The 15,302-nt window shown below is 38.4% G+C and overlaps 1 protein-coding gene across 4 annotated transcripts in view; it reads right to left on the bottom strand.

The window, feature by feature from the left end:
* Nucleotides 1–15,302, bottom strand: part of Mettl25 (methyltransferase like 25) — a 63,126-nt gene that overhangs the window by 12,338 nt on the left and 35,486 nt on the right. For 2 of the 4 annotated variants that reach the window (XM_027392478.2, XM_027392479.2), the window contains exons 8-9: nt 13,793–13,866; nt 5,002–5,095 (exon numbers count right to left, since the gene is read on the bottom strand). In XM_027392478.2, the coding sequence (XP_027248279.1) occupies nt 5,002–5,095; nt 13,793–13,866 (168 nt within the window). Of the gene's footprint in view, nt 1–5,001; nt 5,096–6,389; nt 6,497–13,792; nt 13,867–15,302 lie in introns of all 4 variants that reach the window. The other 2 variants (XR_004771852.1, XR_003480524.2) reach the window with 2 other exon arrangements.

Raw genomic sequence — 15,302 nt, 5'->3', positions numbered from 1 at the left:
TCAAATCGCTTTACAGGGAAAAAAAAAACAGAACAAACAAAAAAAATGGATCAGTGGTTGTAAAAGAAAATCAATGGGCCATTATTAGCATCCTTATTAACTAATAAAAAGTAAGAAATCATTTAAGATAGTCTTTTTATTCAGTGATATTTGTCTTTTCCTGAGACTCTTTCTAAACTGGTTATGAATAATGGAAGCATCTACTATGAATATTTTCTTAAACCATTTCTTTTAGGAAAGTGGGAAACACCTGTAATGTACCAGGCTGCACACAAGCAGCCTCTCATTACCAGTGTCACCACAAGGACGATGTATTTGCTGTAAGTGATGAATCTACATCTATACAGCATTGTTGTCCAGGGCTGTCCTTTACGTTAGGCTCCATTCTAAGTAGTACACCTTTTATGGGTCTAGGTAACGTTCATGAATTTTGACTTTTGCAGCTCTACTTGAAAAGTCATTATATCAACATACAGATTCTCCTGCTATCTTCTAGTATTATCATAGTCTAGGATTTTACATTGATATATGTAATTCACTTTGAGTTTGGGAAAGATGTAAAGTTTGTTTCTAAATTCACTTTTCTACTTGTGTGTGTCCTATTGTTTGAACACTTCATGGTGAAAAAGAGATTCTTTGCTCTGCTGTACTGTTTTTGACAATTTGCCAAAGACCACCTGGTTGCATCTGTGTGGGTCTATTTCCAGGCTCTCAATTCTGTTCTTTGATCCATTTGTCTATTAGTCTGCAAATATCTCCTCTTTATAGTAAACCTTAGTTACCTAGTAACCATCCTTAAGCTTTGATTTCATATACTATTGTTAGCTCATTTGCTTTTTTTTTTTTTGCCTGTGTGTGTGTGTGTGTGTGTGTGTATGAACAGCTTTTCAACATCCACAAAATAACTTCCTGAAATACTAACTCAGACTGTACTGAAACATAGATCCAAGTTGGGAAGTACTTACTTCTTGAGAATAGTGAATCTTCCTATCCATGAACATAGACTATCTCTCTACTTTATTTCTCAGTTTATGGTTATCTTAAAGGCATTTTGTTTGGATTCTATTACGAAATCTATATAATTTTACTTTGGGGGAAGGCACTCATGTAAATGCTGATGCATCTTAATTTCAAATTCAACTTGTTCATTGTTGTTATCGAGGAAAATGATTTTCTCTACATTGTCTATACACCCTACTTGGCTTAGTTTTATTATCTTAATTGCTCATTATTTTTTAAAAAATGAGACAAAATATCCAGCAACCCCCTGACCACACAGACACATACACACAACATGGAGTCTGTTTTGTGTTGGCCAACTACTCCTAAGCATGATGCCTGATGCAGGGGTGGCTGACACCCTACTATAGAGGTTTTTCCTTTAGCAGTATCAATTCCAAATACCTTCATGGTTAGAGGTGCCCACTTCTCCTTCTCAGTGTGCGGAGTTTTCTAGATTGAACCTGGGCAGGTCTTGTAGGTGCTGTCACAGTCCATGTGAGTTTATATGTGCATCGGTCCTGTTGTGTCTATAAGACACTGTTTCTTTTTTTTTCCCCAGATTTGTTTTTTAATTTGAATTAGAAACTAGATTGTTTTACATGACAATCCCAGTTCCCTTCTCCTTCCCCTCCTCCCCATCAGTCCCCCCCCAACTAAAACCCTACCTAGCACATATCCTTTCTTCTATTCTTCCCGACTCAACCTTTCTGCTCCCTCATGACCTCTGCATCCTTCCTCTTCTTCCCTTCTCATTCTTGTAGCTTCCTCCCCCTCTCTTCCCATGCTCTCAATTTGCTCAGGGGATCTTGACCCTTTCCCCTTCTCCAGGGGACCAAGCATGTCTCTCTAAGGGTCCTCCTTGTTCAGTAGCTTCTCTGGCAGTGTGGATTGTAGGCTGGTAATCCCTTACTCTATGTCTAAAATCCATATATGAGTGAGTACATATCATGTTTGTCTTTTTGTGATTGGGTTACCTCGCTCAGAATGGTTTCTTCTAGTTCCATCCATTTTCCTCAAAATTTCAAGATTCCATTGTTATTTTCTGCTGACTCCATTGTGTAAATGTACCACATTTTCTCTATTCATTCTTTAGTAGAGGGGCATCTAGGATGCTTCCAGTTTCTGGCTATTACAAATAGTGCTGCTATGAACATTGTTGAACAGATGTCCTTGTTGTCTGAATGTGCTTCTTTTGGGTATATGCCTAGGAGTGGAATTGCTGGATCTTGTGGTAGACTGATTCCCATTTTCTTGAGGAGTCGCCATACTGATTTCCAAAGTGGCTGTACAAGTTGGCACTCCCACCAGCAGTGGAGAAGTGTTCCCCTTTCTCCACATCCTCTCCAGCATAAACTGTCATTGGTGTTTTTGATTATGGCCATTCTGACAGGAGTAAGACAGTATTTCAGAGTTGTTTTGATTTGCATTTCCCTGATGGCTAAGGATGTTGAACACTTTCTTATGAAGACACTGTTTCTTTGGAGGCATCCACCACCTCTGGTTTTTGTAATCTTCCTGCCTGGGTATTTTGAACTACTTCTAAAATCTTTTTAAAATTCTGTCTTAGACTGTCCAAAATCTCTGCTTACACTGTCTATCTGGTCTTGGGTGCTATCCAATTTATTAAATCAAACCTTTGGCATATTGCTCTATTTGCAACTGCAGATTAACATGTCCACTGTCCTTGTCATATCTCAATGTGGTTGTGACGAGTTCCATCTCTTCAAACTGTTTATTATCTTCAATATGCCTTATAAACTTTTGGTACTCAAAAGTGATATACTATGTAAAAAGTAGTTGAATGTGTCATTAGTAGTGTGGTGGTAGGAAGGATTTTCTATTCTTATGCTTGGATCTTAGTCTGTCATTGAACCTGTTTCTTGACTATGAACTTCACCAGCACTTCTTAGTATTTTCATGCCCTCTTCGGGGGACAGAATTGACAGAACTGACAAATGCTGAATACTTCCTTTCCCCTCTTCAGTTAAGTGTGGATAAAATTCTAGCAGTCAGGTTCTAATTAAATATGGTGTCTTTAAAAGTAAGTTTTGGTATGAATAGAATATACTGACTTATTTAAATGGTTATTCTTTAACTTCTCTTGCCACAAGAATGAGGGGCTTTTTGTTCAGTGTTCAGAACTAGGTTATATTCAGAGGCAAAATTCACAAAAGTATGACAACCCCTTAAAATTGTCTGCACACCTCTAGAGTTTCATTCTCACAACTATCCAAACTGAGCCTCTGGTAAGTTGCCAGGTTTTCTTACTGTGTTTCTTGTAAAAGCAAGCAAAGTAGAAGCAAACTTCTACTTTGGAGTTTGCTCCTCTATGTAGTCCTCTGTTTCCCTCCAGTTATGATTTCAGCTGTATACTGTAACTGCTTTGTGAAGAATACACAAGGCAATGTGTTATCATTAGCATAGCATCTATCATACAGTGTTTAGTGTTAACCATAATTAATATCCTAATAATTAAATATTAACAGATGTAGGGAAGAACTTTTACTGTGGTTACTATTAATAATAATAAACTTGCAAAGACAAAGTCAGAAAGGAGGATAAATATTAATCCTTCTGGATGTTTTATGTTTCATTTTTGGAAAGGATAGGACATTTTCATTTTAAGTAAGGCACAGTGAACACATTCAATCATCCACACAAAACTGACTTCATTTTTTAGTAAAACTATTTATAAGAATTGTATCAACTATGTTATTACTAATAATATATCAACAGAAATAAGCAGTAAGTAGTGTCATGCAGTCAGCAATTACATATAAATATAGGGTGAGTTTGACATGTATCTTCTCATTTATTCCTAAATTGTGCAGTTTTCACAACTATTTGATGGGGAATAAAGCAGCAAAACTACTTCTAGTCTAATTGCTTTAAGAAATAATTAAGACCAAAATAATAACAGTACAGTAGACAATCATATACTTCAATTGGGATGCAATATAATTATGTCTGTGTAAGTTTTCTCTTTCCAAAGAATAATTTCATACTGTGATAGTAAGTTTTAATTATCAATGGATATAATCTGAAATCATGTGGGAAGAGGACTATCTGCATCTCAGTGGTCCCGGGCAAGTCTATGGGGATTTCATTGATTATACTGAAAAAAACTGGGGTGCAAAGATGCATTCACTGTAGGTAGCACTGTTTGGTAGGCAGGAGATGCTGAACCATAGAACAGTGGAGGAAGTGAACTGATGTACTTGTTGCTCTCGGTCTTTGATTATGGACATGATATGACCAACTTCCTCAAGCTCCTACCACGATGATCTCGCTATTATGGAAAGATGTAGGCTGGAGGTGTGAGCTGAAATTAATCTTTTTTTCCTAAAGCTTTTGTTAGGGCATTTTACCACAGCAACCAGAAAAGAGACTAAAGGATATATTATTATTTTTAAATTTACAATCAATTTAATATGCCACTGTAACATGGCATATTCAGTAGTTCAGTTTAATATTTTAGTTAATGTATAACTTGAATTATATTGAGTTTTTTATGAGCCAATTAGCCTACTATTTACTTTCAATGATGTTATCAACAATGTTAGCTCATAGCTACTGTGATGTCCCAACTTACCAGAATGCTCACAGTTAGAAGCATTCCAAATTTAATACTGAAAATTATAATTAGCCATAAAATTGCAAATAAATGATGTGAAAATTAATCATCTCTTCTTTATTCAACTCTAATTTCCATTTATAGTGTTCTTCTTTTTAACCATATTTTATTTAGTGAAATTAAACATTCTTTTAAGTAAAAATCCCAGAGAAAGAGTTGCTTTGGTGATACACAATCATAAACTTTCTATAGATTTGACAGGAAAGGTGAATTGCAAAAAAGGTAACAGAGGCTTAATTTCAAAATAATTTAGAGTTTTTATAGGATGGAGAAAGGCAGAAAGCAAATGATTTTGTATTGCCTCAATCCACTACTCTACCAAGAATTCTTGTTTTTATGAAAATAAAAGGTAACCATACACTGACCTTGGCCTCATCTAATCCAAGCTTCTTTAGAGACCTTCTGACATAATCCAGAAAGGAAGAACATTTGGAATAAATTTTACCAACATGCTGATCACTGCAAAACAAAAGTGAATCTCTTTTTAGTTTTCCCAATTTAAAGTAAAGATGGTTTTACATTTCAACATGGACTATTTTAAAATGTCTTCCATATATAGAGCATAAAATCCAGATGTGATGAAAATGAAGCAATACTTTTGTGACATTTGTAAGTGACATTATATTCAGGATCTGCTTTGGAGGATTCTTGGAAAACAGCAGTGGAAAATAATATTCTGAACACAATACTATGTAAGAAACATTTCAAATTTATACTATTAAAAATCTCATTTAACAAGAAATAGGTCCTCAAAAGCTTCCACTGTGCTCAAAACACATTTTCCTTTTATTGGCATGACATTACGTTGCACATTTTATTGCAACGTGTTCTAGCAGGAGCAATACTTCAGCAGCTACCAACTTCAATGACAACTACCAACCAGTAACAGCCAACTGGGGTCTGACTATTATTTATGCCTTGCAGATTTGCATTATAATTTAAACAAAGCATCATGACATAGTTTTCAATTTAAATAATACTATGCTTGACTATCACATCTCTTGGGTTACAACTTTAGCATAATATAAAATCAGAGGCATAAAAAATCAGTATCTATATGTTATTCAAAGTGGTAAATTAAGCCTCATTGATAGAACATTAAACCCATGATTAGACACTATATTCTATCCTTCTACCTTTGCAATATATCTTAGATTCCTTCAGCTACACTTTCAGACTACAGCTTTAATTCTATTTACTATGTCATATAACTGTAATCCCAAATATTTCCTAGAGTCTTTTTTCATTACTGTTTGAGAATTTTATAGATGCATCCATGCATATGATATTTTGGTCGAATCCACCTCCATTTCTTAATTCCTTCCCCTACCCCTTTAACTCCCGATCACCTTTCCCTCCCTATTCCACGTGCTGTTTTGAGGAAACAAGTCCCCTAAGTGCTGCGTGTCCGTGCATGGGTATAGGACCATCTACTGGATCATGGGGAGCCTCTCAGGGGTCTTATAAAAACTGATCTCCTCCTCAGCCTCCATCAATTGCTAATAACTCTTGAACCAGGAGTGAGATTCCATGACCCTCCTTCTCATTCATGTTAGTAATTTGGCTAGCTTGATGCTATTACTATGCATGCAGTCACAGCTTTATGTGTTCAATGACCCTCTAATGTCTGTCAAATATAGCTTTACTACAGAAGTCCCCCTGACTTTTACAATTTTTCACCCTCTCTTCTGAAATGATTCCTGAGCCTGAGGGTGAGGAGGTATGATACAAATGTCTCTTTAAAGCTAAGTACCCCACAGTCTCTTATTCTTTGCAGGATGATCAGTTGTGGATCTCCATATTAATCACCATCTACTCCAAAAAGCAGCGTCTCTGATGAGGGTTGAGAGATGTACTAATCTATGGGTATAAAGATAAGAACATAGAGGATATTTTATTGCTATATCCAGTTAGATTATTAGTATTGGGTTGTCCCCTAGGGCCCATGAACTAGCCAGTTATGGGATTTGGCCCAGTTAACAATACTAGGCATACATTACATTTTGTTGTGGTGGCTTTAAATCCAGCCAGAATGTTGTTGGTTAATCTCATAACATCTGTGCCACTGTTACATCAGTGGACATATTTTGCCAGGAAAGTTGTTACCACAGCTCCATGTGTTCATAGCTGAGTAAGACTTTTAATGACTTTTCTGTCATTAACATGCATAGAACTATGAAAATTAGCCAGCAAGGATAGAATTTTCCAGTTGAGTATCAGCTTGATTTTTTTTTTTTTTTCATATCCCAAGACTCAAGTATGTAGCATCTTTGAAAAACAGAATTTTCCTATCACGGTCTAGAAGGTAACCAAAATCAATGGCAATAGCTTGTATGAATTATTTGGGGTGTGGGGATGTCCTATAGTACTTCATTGGCCAATAACTCAAAGAGAGGCAACCCACGTTGGATACTAGTCTTTTTATTTAATGGACTATGGTATCTGGGAGAGAGATGACCCCCTGTTACAGGGTAACACCATTTAAACTTCTACATATGTATATGTATGTACTTTTGGAAGATTCTACAGATTTCTATAAGACATTTTAAAGCTCTTAATGTCAGTTATCCCTCCCCATACTTCCTTCTCTTCCATCTCCCTCCCCATTTGATCCTTCCTGCCCCATTATTCCTCTTTCCCCCATCACACTACCACTGTTCTACCCACAGCCTTAAAACCTTTCTTCATTTCTGTTTACATATGTTTTTAGAAGTAACATTTTTAGAACCATTTTATTACTTCCCTGCCCTAAAAGTTTCGAATAACTGTTTTATGAGAAACTAGAGAATCCTTAGCTATCCCACCAGGACCCACATCTCTAACAGTTTCCCACCTTCTTGCACACCATTCAGTGCATTCTAGACTTTAGTTCTCTTTCCTTAAATGTTAAATGTTTGCTTCCTGGTTTATATCGTCTACCACACGTTTGCCTTGTTTTATCTACTCATGTCATCACTTCTGAATAGGTGAGAAGGTTCCTTACTCTTAGTTGTACTAGTCATTCACATGGTAAAGCTCACATGTACATACTCTTTTGGGGAAAGTAGTTAACAATCTACTTATTCTGAATTTCTATAGCCCTTTTTATATTTGCATCCAATTTGTTATTTTACCACTGTCTTGAATGAAAAAGGTATTTGAATAGGTGTACTTTGAGGAAGCAGAAAAAAAACTTTTATGGGGGGGAAGAAGAAAAAAAAACTTTTACGGGGTTCTGTGTCATTCTGAGTTTCTATAAATTGTTACACATCTTATGTATAAAGTATCGATATAGTAGATAGGTACAGAAAAGAAATCACTGAACTGATTAGATAGTCAGAAAAGATTCCATTTAATGTCATTTTTTGATTTTCACTTTAAGAATGCTTGTAGGGCATTCTTCCCACCCCCAAAGGGAAAAGCCCTTAATGTTTTCCCTTGATGTAAGCATTCTGTTTATTCTATCCCACTCACTGTTACCTTAGAGAATTCCTCAACAGAGAAAGTAAGCACCATAGATAAAATGTAGCTTTCAGTTAGGTAGTTCTACCACCTACTAGCTTCATAATGATATCAATAGTACTTTTTTTTTTTTTTTGAGACACTATAATGATTTTCATGGATAATACTAGTATGGTGTTTAGAACAAGAGATATGATGTTAGTTGTTTCTATGTATCCTATCTTTTTATTTTAAAACTGCATTTTTGTGTATGAGCATGGCAGTGCCATGGTACCTATGTGGAGGACAATGGGGCCTGGTATTTGGGTCATCAAGGTTAGGAGCAAGCACCTTTACCAAGTGAGCTATCCCTCTGGCTCCATTAAAAAGAAAAACCACTCCTGAATTCATACTTTCCATTTGTTTGTGTGTGTGGTCTATGTGTGTGTGCACATGTGCATTTATATGTTTGTGTGTATATGTTGTTAAGGCATGGGGTGACTTTAGGTATCTATATCTCTTTTCCTTTCCACCTTATTTCAGACAGGGTCTCTCACTGACCTAGAGCTCAGCGTTTTTGCTAGACTGGCTGACCAGCAAGCTTCAAGGCTCTCCTGCTTTGCCACTCTGCTCTGGGCCTGTGCTGGTTTTATTTGGGTGCATGAGATCCAAACTTGGGTACCAAGGCTTGTGCAGGAAGCATTATTTTATACACTGCACCATCTCCTAAGCTGCTGGAATTTTAAAACCCTTTTTATGAAGATATTTTATTAACATTTTATAATCAATATTTACTCATGTCCTCAGTTATTCTTTTAAAATTCTTATTTAATATTCTCTTTAGGAATTTCATACATATTCATCCCTCCCCCAACTCCTCCCAGAGCCTTCACTACCCACCCAACTTTTGTGTCCTTTTTTTTTTTTTTACCCATTAAGTTCAATTTGTGCTTCCCATATATTCTTTTTTTTTTTTTTTTTTTTGAGACAGGGTTTCTCTGTGTAGCTTTGGAGCCTATCCTGGCACTCCCTCTGGGGTCCAGGCTGGCCTCAAACTCACAGAGATCTGCCTGCCTTTGCCCCCTGAGTGCTGGGATTAAACGAACCCCTCACCAACTGCAGCTCTCTGGAGAAGGGGCCCTGTGCCCCTGTCTACAGTGCTGACTCATGAGCCAGTCCTGAGGGAATGAGGGGGACATGGTTAGTACCACCTCCCTCCTCTGTGGAGTGGTGATGGGAGCTAGGTAAAGATTCTCTCCCCTTCTACATTACCAGTTGCAACACTCAGGGAGAATGGGAACAGGCCCTGCATCTCATCTAGGCAGCATAACTAGGCTGACCCTGTTTGCAGGTGGGCCAACCTCGAAGTTGTAAGCATGGGCAAGCTGTCCCCACTCCGTCATGTAGCGGAATGGGCAAGGAAGAGATGTTCCCCTGAACCCTTGCAGACTGTGACAAACAAGGGCCCATCCCCCCCCCCCTTACCAGCTGCAACCCTTAGGAAAACAGGCCCTGCTCCTCACTGGGCAGCACAGTTAAGTTGACCCTGTTGGTGGAGGTGTGGGTGAGATGGCTCAGAGGGTTCCAGAGTGGGATAGCTGGCCACACCCTCCTCATCTGCCATGTGATGGGAGGGTGAAGGAGCTGACCTCTTACCACCTGTAGCACTTGGGAAAGTGGGCCCTGTACCCCACAAGGGCAACACAGTAACAAGCCCTGATGGTGCAAGTGTTGGGAGTGCAGACCCTGAGGGCATGAGAGCAGGAGAACTGGACTCACCTCTTGGTCATCACTGCAAGAGGTGAGCTAGCTGGGCATTGCTGGAGAGCTCTGGAAGAGCTGGTGGGCTGACCAACCCTGAAACAACCTAGCCCCAGAACCAGGGTTATGAGGTGGCCCACCACAACATCCACCCCATCCATGATCTGTGGGAGCATGTGAAGGGACTGGTCCTGCAGACCTAAAGCTGCAGGATCTCCATGACACACAGCAACAAAAGGATTTCCAGTGAGGGCCCAGCATTGACAGTGTAGCAGAAACCAGAGGTCTTGAACCAGACCAATGATTCTGTGCAATGAACACTTGCAAGTAAAGACATATGGACAAGAGGGTTTACTTTGTGACTCACTGTGTCACACTACAGCTGCCATGATGAGATTTCTCCTTTTACATTTTTCTGTTCTTTTTCCTTTTTTCTCTTAAATTTTTTCAGGGATGTGAGAGGAGGCAAAATAGGTGGTGAGGAGTGAGGGTGATTAGTAGATAATCTGCAAATGATGACCCTGAGTGAAGAACCGGAGGAAGTGCTAAGAGAGCCAGGAGAGTGTCTGTGGGAAGAATTCCAGCCAGGGATATCAGATGCAAAGCGCCAAGTGTCTATGGCATTTTCAAGAAACATTAAGGGAATCAGTGTTTCACAAGAATAGGAAATAGTACACTTCAACACAGAATAGACTATGGACAACATAGATGACAGGCAAAGAAAGATGGGGCTTGAGAAGTGACTGTGGTATTTAGCAACATGGGGATATTCAGACTTCTAAAAAGGGAAGTCTGCTCAAGTGGGGTAAGTAAAAGAGAGCAGAATATATTCAAGGGAAATAGAAAAGTAATAGCAGTACTTTAGTTTATTATTATTATTACTGTTGTTGTTGTAAAGGGAAGGAAACATATAAGACCACAATCGAGCTGGGCAATGATCAACAAGGAAAATGTGGTCCAGGCTTTTTATTTTACTGGTGCGGCCATTTAGGAATTCATAAAGTGGTTGAGGAGTAGAAGGAAATGTCATTTTACTAAGAATATCATTAAAAGCTATTGATTACAGTTTAAGTACTACGGAAGGAAGAAGAGGTGAGAAGACATGCCAACTCCAGTGTGGAATTTCAAGGACACTATCGATTTTATCTGCTGCATGCTCTAGGGGGAAAGTGGTGGCAGTAATGGGGAATGGAATATAGTTGGTAGATAAAAGGGTTCCAAAAGGCATAGGAGGCACAAAAATAGTTTCACGGGAATGCAATAATCTAGTGCAGCCAGGGTGCATGGGCAGCTGCTCAGAGAGCAAAGAATGATCTTAGTGGAAGGATATTTGTAACAGATTAGAAGTGGCCTTGAAAGAGACAATGAGTATCTCTTAGTTTAGGTTTATAAAAGTGGAAAATTATCAAACATTTCGACAAGTTAGAAAAATGCAATGATTGTCTGAATGAAAAATGACAGGAAATTAAGGGCAGATTAAAAGAAAGTCCTCTATGAGAATAAAGCATGGCCAGCATGCTAAAGAGGAAATGTATTGTCTTTTAATAAAAGAGAACACACTAGATCTAATTAAAATTCTACTTAACGAAACCCAACACCACCCACTTGCTTTTCCAAAACTACAACCAAAAGAGCATGGCAGCAGGCACACAGCACTCTCCAGCAGACAGCTATATGGATTTCTAGGACATGATGAAGTAGATGTACACTAAATAAATAAGAACAAACAAGAAAAGAATAGACATGTACAGATGCTCAATTTCCCCAACATCATGAAAGAGCCACAATCTTGTACCTTTTTCATGCTATACACATCGAAGACTTCAAACGTTATTTAAGAGACCCACTTTGTAAAATCTTTACATTTCATTTCAGATTAAAATACATAGTGCTTCTAATTTTAGCTTGACCACATATTACAGATTAAAAGATCTGCTGTAATTTTGTGAGAAAGTTTCAAAAATCTGGGTTTTCATTTTACTATGTGGTCAGACTGAAAAAAAAATTAAGATAAAACTCGGTAACCCATAATTACAACAGAAAAAAAGTACCCATTTCTTATATAGCTGAGTATGCTTCTTATCACAGAATAGAATCAAATGGGGGAGGCAGGAATGATGCAGTTCAGTAGTAAAATGTCTGTCTAGCATGCTAAGGTTCATTCCCAAATACAGCAAAAAATAAGGATGGTGCAATAGCTATAATTGTTGAGAAATGGTGCAAATTCTAATTATTATACTGCCTTTGGTGCAACCCATCAGTTCTGGGTAGTTTGGTAGATGGAAGTCATGTTTCTCATGTGGTTTCTGTAAGACTAAGTTGTTAGTGATAGGGTACTTCTTAACAAGGGACATTAGAATGCCCGTTATTTATCCAGCCTTAACTGACAGGATCCTACCATGCTGAAGAGGGGTAAAAGGAGTCCAAGGGCCATTGAGTAGATGACTCCAAGAAAACTGTGTCTTCTGGATACATCAGTGCAGCTGCACATATGACCTCACAGCAGTTGTGACAGTATGCACAAGACCATGCAAGCCCAAGCCAGACCAAATCACAGAGAGGGGAGGTGAGCACAAAGTTCCACTAACTGAGGAGCTATTAGCACTTCAGAAGGTCTGGGAAAGGAAGGTTTAGTTGGTGAAGTCCCTGCCTGATAAGTCAAACACACTCTAGTAGAAGGACACACATCCAAGAGTATTTGGGCAGCACAAATTAACCTTATTGGGTGGGGGGGGGATAAAAAGGCAAAAAGTTGGATGTGGAGGGAAGGAAGCTAGATCTGGGAAGGGTTGGGGAAGGAGGATTGCATATTCTGAAAATTCACTGTATACTCTTCCCAACACTGAGAAGGTATACCCTCCAAACCCCAGCTCCCAGTTTTCCTCACTGGATATTTCTGCTCTGCTGTTCCATAACATGTCCCAAGATGCCTTATCCAATTTACAATTTCCTCAGTGGAGACTTGTATACCTAGGTGTTTGCATTCAGAAGTCTCTATTTGGAGACCAAGTCTGAGCCCAGTAAAAACATGCATTTCTTGGGTTTCCGATGGACCCTCATACGATATCTGAGTGTCAACGTGTGTCAGAGTCAAGGGAGATGGAAATTTTGGCTTTCGTTACAATGCTTCACTGGAAGGATTATCCAATCCCTTTAACAGAACAAGTGGAGTATTAGCAAATTGCTTTTTTTTTTAACACCAGGTCACTTCATATATATATATATATATATATATATATATATATATATATATATGTTTTGTTTATTTTAATTAGAAAGAAGATTATTTTACATGTTAATCCTAGGTCCCTCTCCCTCCCCTCCTCCCTGGCCCCCCAACTAACACCCTACCCATTCCATACCCTTTCTGCTCCCCAGGTAAGGTGAGGCCTTCCATAGGGGGGTCTTCAAAGTCTGTCATATTCTTTGGGATAGGGTCTAGGCCAACCCCCTTGTGTCTAGGCTCAGGGAGTATCCCTCCATGTGGGATGGGCTCCCAGAGTTAGCAAGGTGCTTGTACTAATGAAGGGACCACCACTGACTCACTTCCAACTGACTGCCACACACTTGCTTTACTTTCACGGTCACATTTTCTGCTTCCAGAAAACCACCAAGGCTGCACTATTATTCCAATGTTACAGATGATAAAATGTACCAAAATTAGGGACATCCCTGTTTCTCTTTGTTTGGGCCAATTCTTGGCCACACTGATTATCCTTGAGTAATTATTAATAAATGCCATGTTCTCTCTCGGAAAAAAAATGTTTTTTCAAAACATACATGAACAAAAACTAATTATAATTTGTCCTTTATAAATTTACCCAAAATATTAAAAATTCACTTATCTAACAATATAATACAGGTATTTATCTGTTCGTTATTTGGTTGCTTGCCATTGAAGTAAAGGTATTTCATGTCCTAGGAAAACTATCTACCTTTAGGTCCCAGCATAATTACAAAGTAAAATTCTCATACCATTTGGTGATGCCATAATAATCTTTAATGATATTCTGAAGAACAGCACGATAGAAGAGTGATTCGGTGGGAAGCTGAAAAAAAATACGCAGATATGTATATAGGAATAATAAATAAATGAAACTCAGAAACAAAATTAATACTAAAGACTTGGGAACTCATAAATGTTATAACTTGACTTTGTTGTTAAACAAAGAGTAGGATTTTTATAGTTTTTCCACTGTAAATTAAGGGATTACCCTGAGACTAATTCTCACTGAGAAAGTAATTCTAAAATGAGAAACCATAAGAGGAATAATCAGTAGATGGGGAATAAAAGTAATAATAAAAAAATAAGCTGTTGCTCCAAATGGATTACTTATCAGCTAAGAGGGTATATATAAACTTTAGAGTCCATCCATATCATTTCTGAAGTCCAGCAGAGTCAGGAAGGACATGTGTGAAAGAGAACATTGTGAGGCCCTTTCCTAATGGGAATGGACTAGCAATAAAACTCAGCATTCACACTGTGAAAGACAATACCTATGTGAGATGTTTTAAATAATATGTCCAAAGTATGAAAGATCACAGCACGACAGAGTTGAAGAGTAGAGTTAAAAAGGACAAAGGAAACTGAAGACACTGCTTTGCTGAGAAAAACAGAAGTGTCTTATGAATGGTCCAAGTATTTTTCCCCACGTTTTATTTTATTTTTTAAATTATTTGCACGTGTGTGTCTGCATTCAGGCATGTGTACACATGACCACAGAGGCCCTGAGGTGTTGAAAACCCTGGAGCTAGAGTTATAGGTGGCTGTGAGCAATCTAATATGGGCACTGGAAACTGAACATAAAAAACTACAAAAGCCACCAAAATGTCACTTTACCTCAAGAGAGTTCATGCTACTGACACTTCAGAAATAAAGTAAAAATAATCCTAGCAATAAGGCAGCATTCATGCAAAATAATTATTTTAAAAAGCATTTATATATGCTTTTGAGATGGCAAATAAGATAAAATTAACTGCCCAATGCCTGGTCCAGTTTTAAGGATAGATTTCAGTGGGATGAATATTTTACTGACTTAGTCTTTTCGAACTCTGTTCTTCTTGAAGTGACAGATTGAATTTTAATTTATTTTCTCTGGATGCATATTGTGTTCTTGTGTGAATCTGTGTGCATATATGCAGCAGGCAAGCTAGGGTGTTTCTCCACAGGAACGGCCCATGTCTATCTTTCTGTCAAAACACAGTCTCTTGCCAGTTTAGAGCTCACTAAGTAGACTGGGCTGGCTAGTTGGCAAATGCCAGGGGCTGTCTCTGCCATCCCAGGGCTGGGATTACAAGTGCTGGCTGTCATACACTATTTTTTTTTGTTGTTGTTGTTTTGTTTTTTGAGACAGGGCTTCTCTGTGTAGTTTTGGAGCGTATCCTGGCACTCGCTCTGGAGACCAGGCTGGCCTCGAACTCACAGAGATCTGCCTGGCTTTGCCTCCCAAGTGCTGGGATTAAAGGCGTGCGCCACCAACGCCCG

This window comes from Cricetulus griseus (genome assembly GCF_003668045.3).
Source record: "Cricetulus griseus strain 17A/GY chromosome 1 unlocalized genomic scaffold, alternate assembly CriGri-PICRH-1.0 chr1_0, whole genome shotgun sequence".
Taxonomy (NCBI): Eukaryota; Metazoa; Chordata; class Mammalia; order Rodentia; family Cricetidae; genus Cricetulus; species Cricetulus griseus.
Note: the sequence above shows the minus strand (reverse complement) of the source record. Positions and strands in the feature narration are given on the sequence as shown.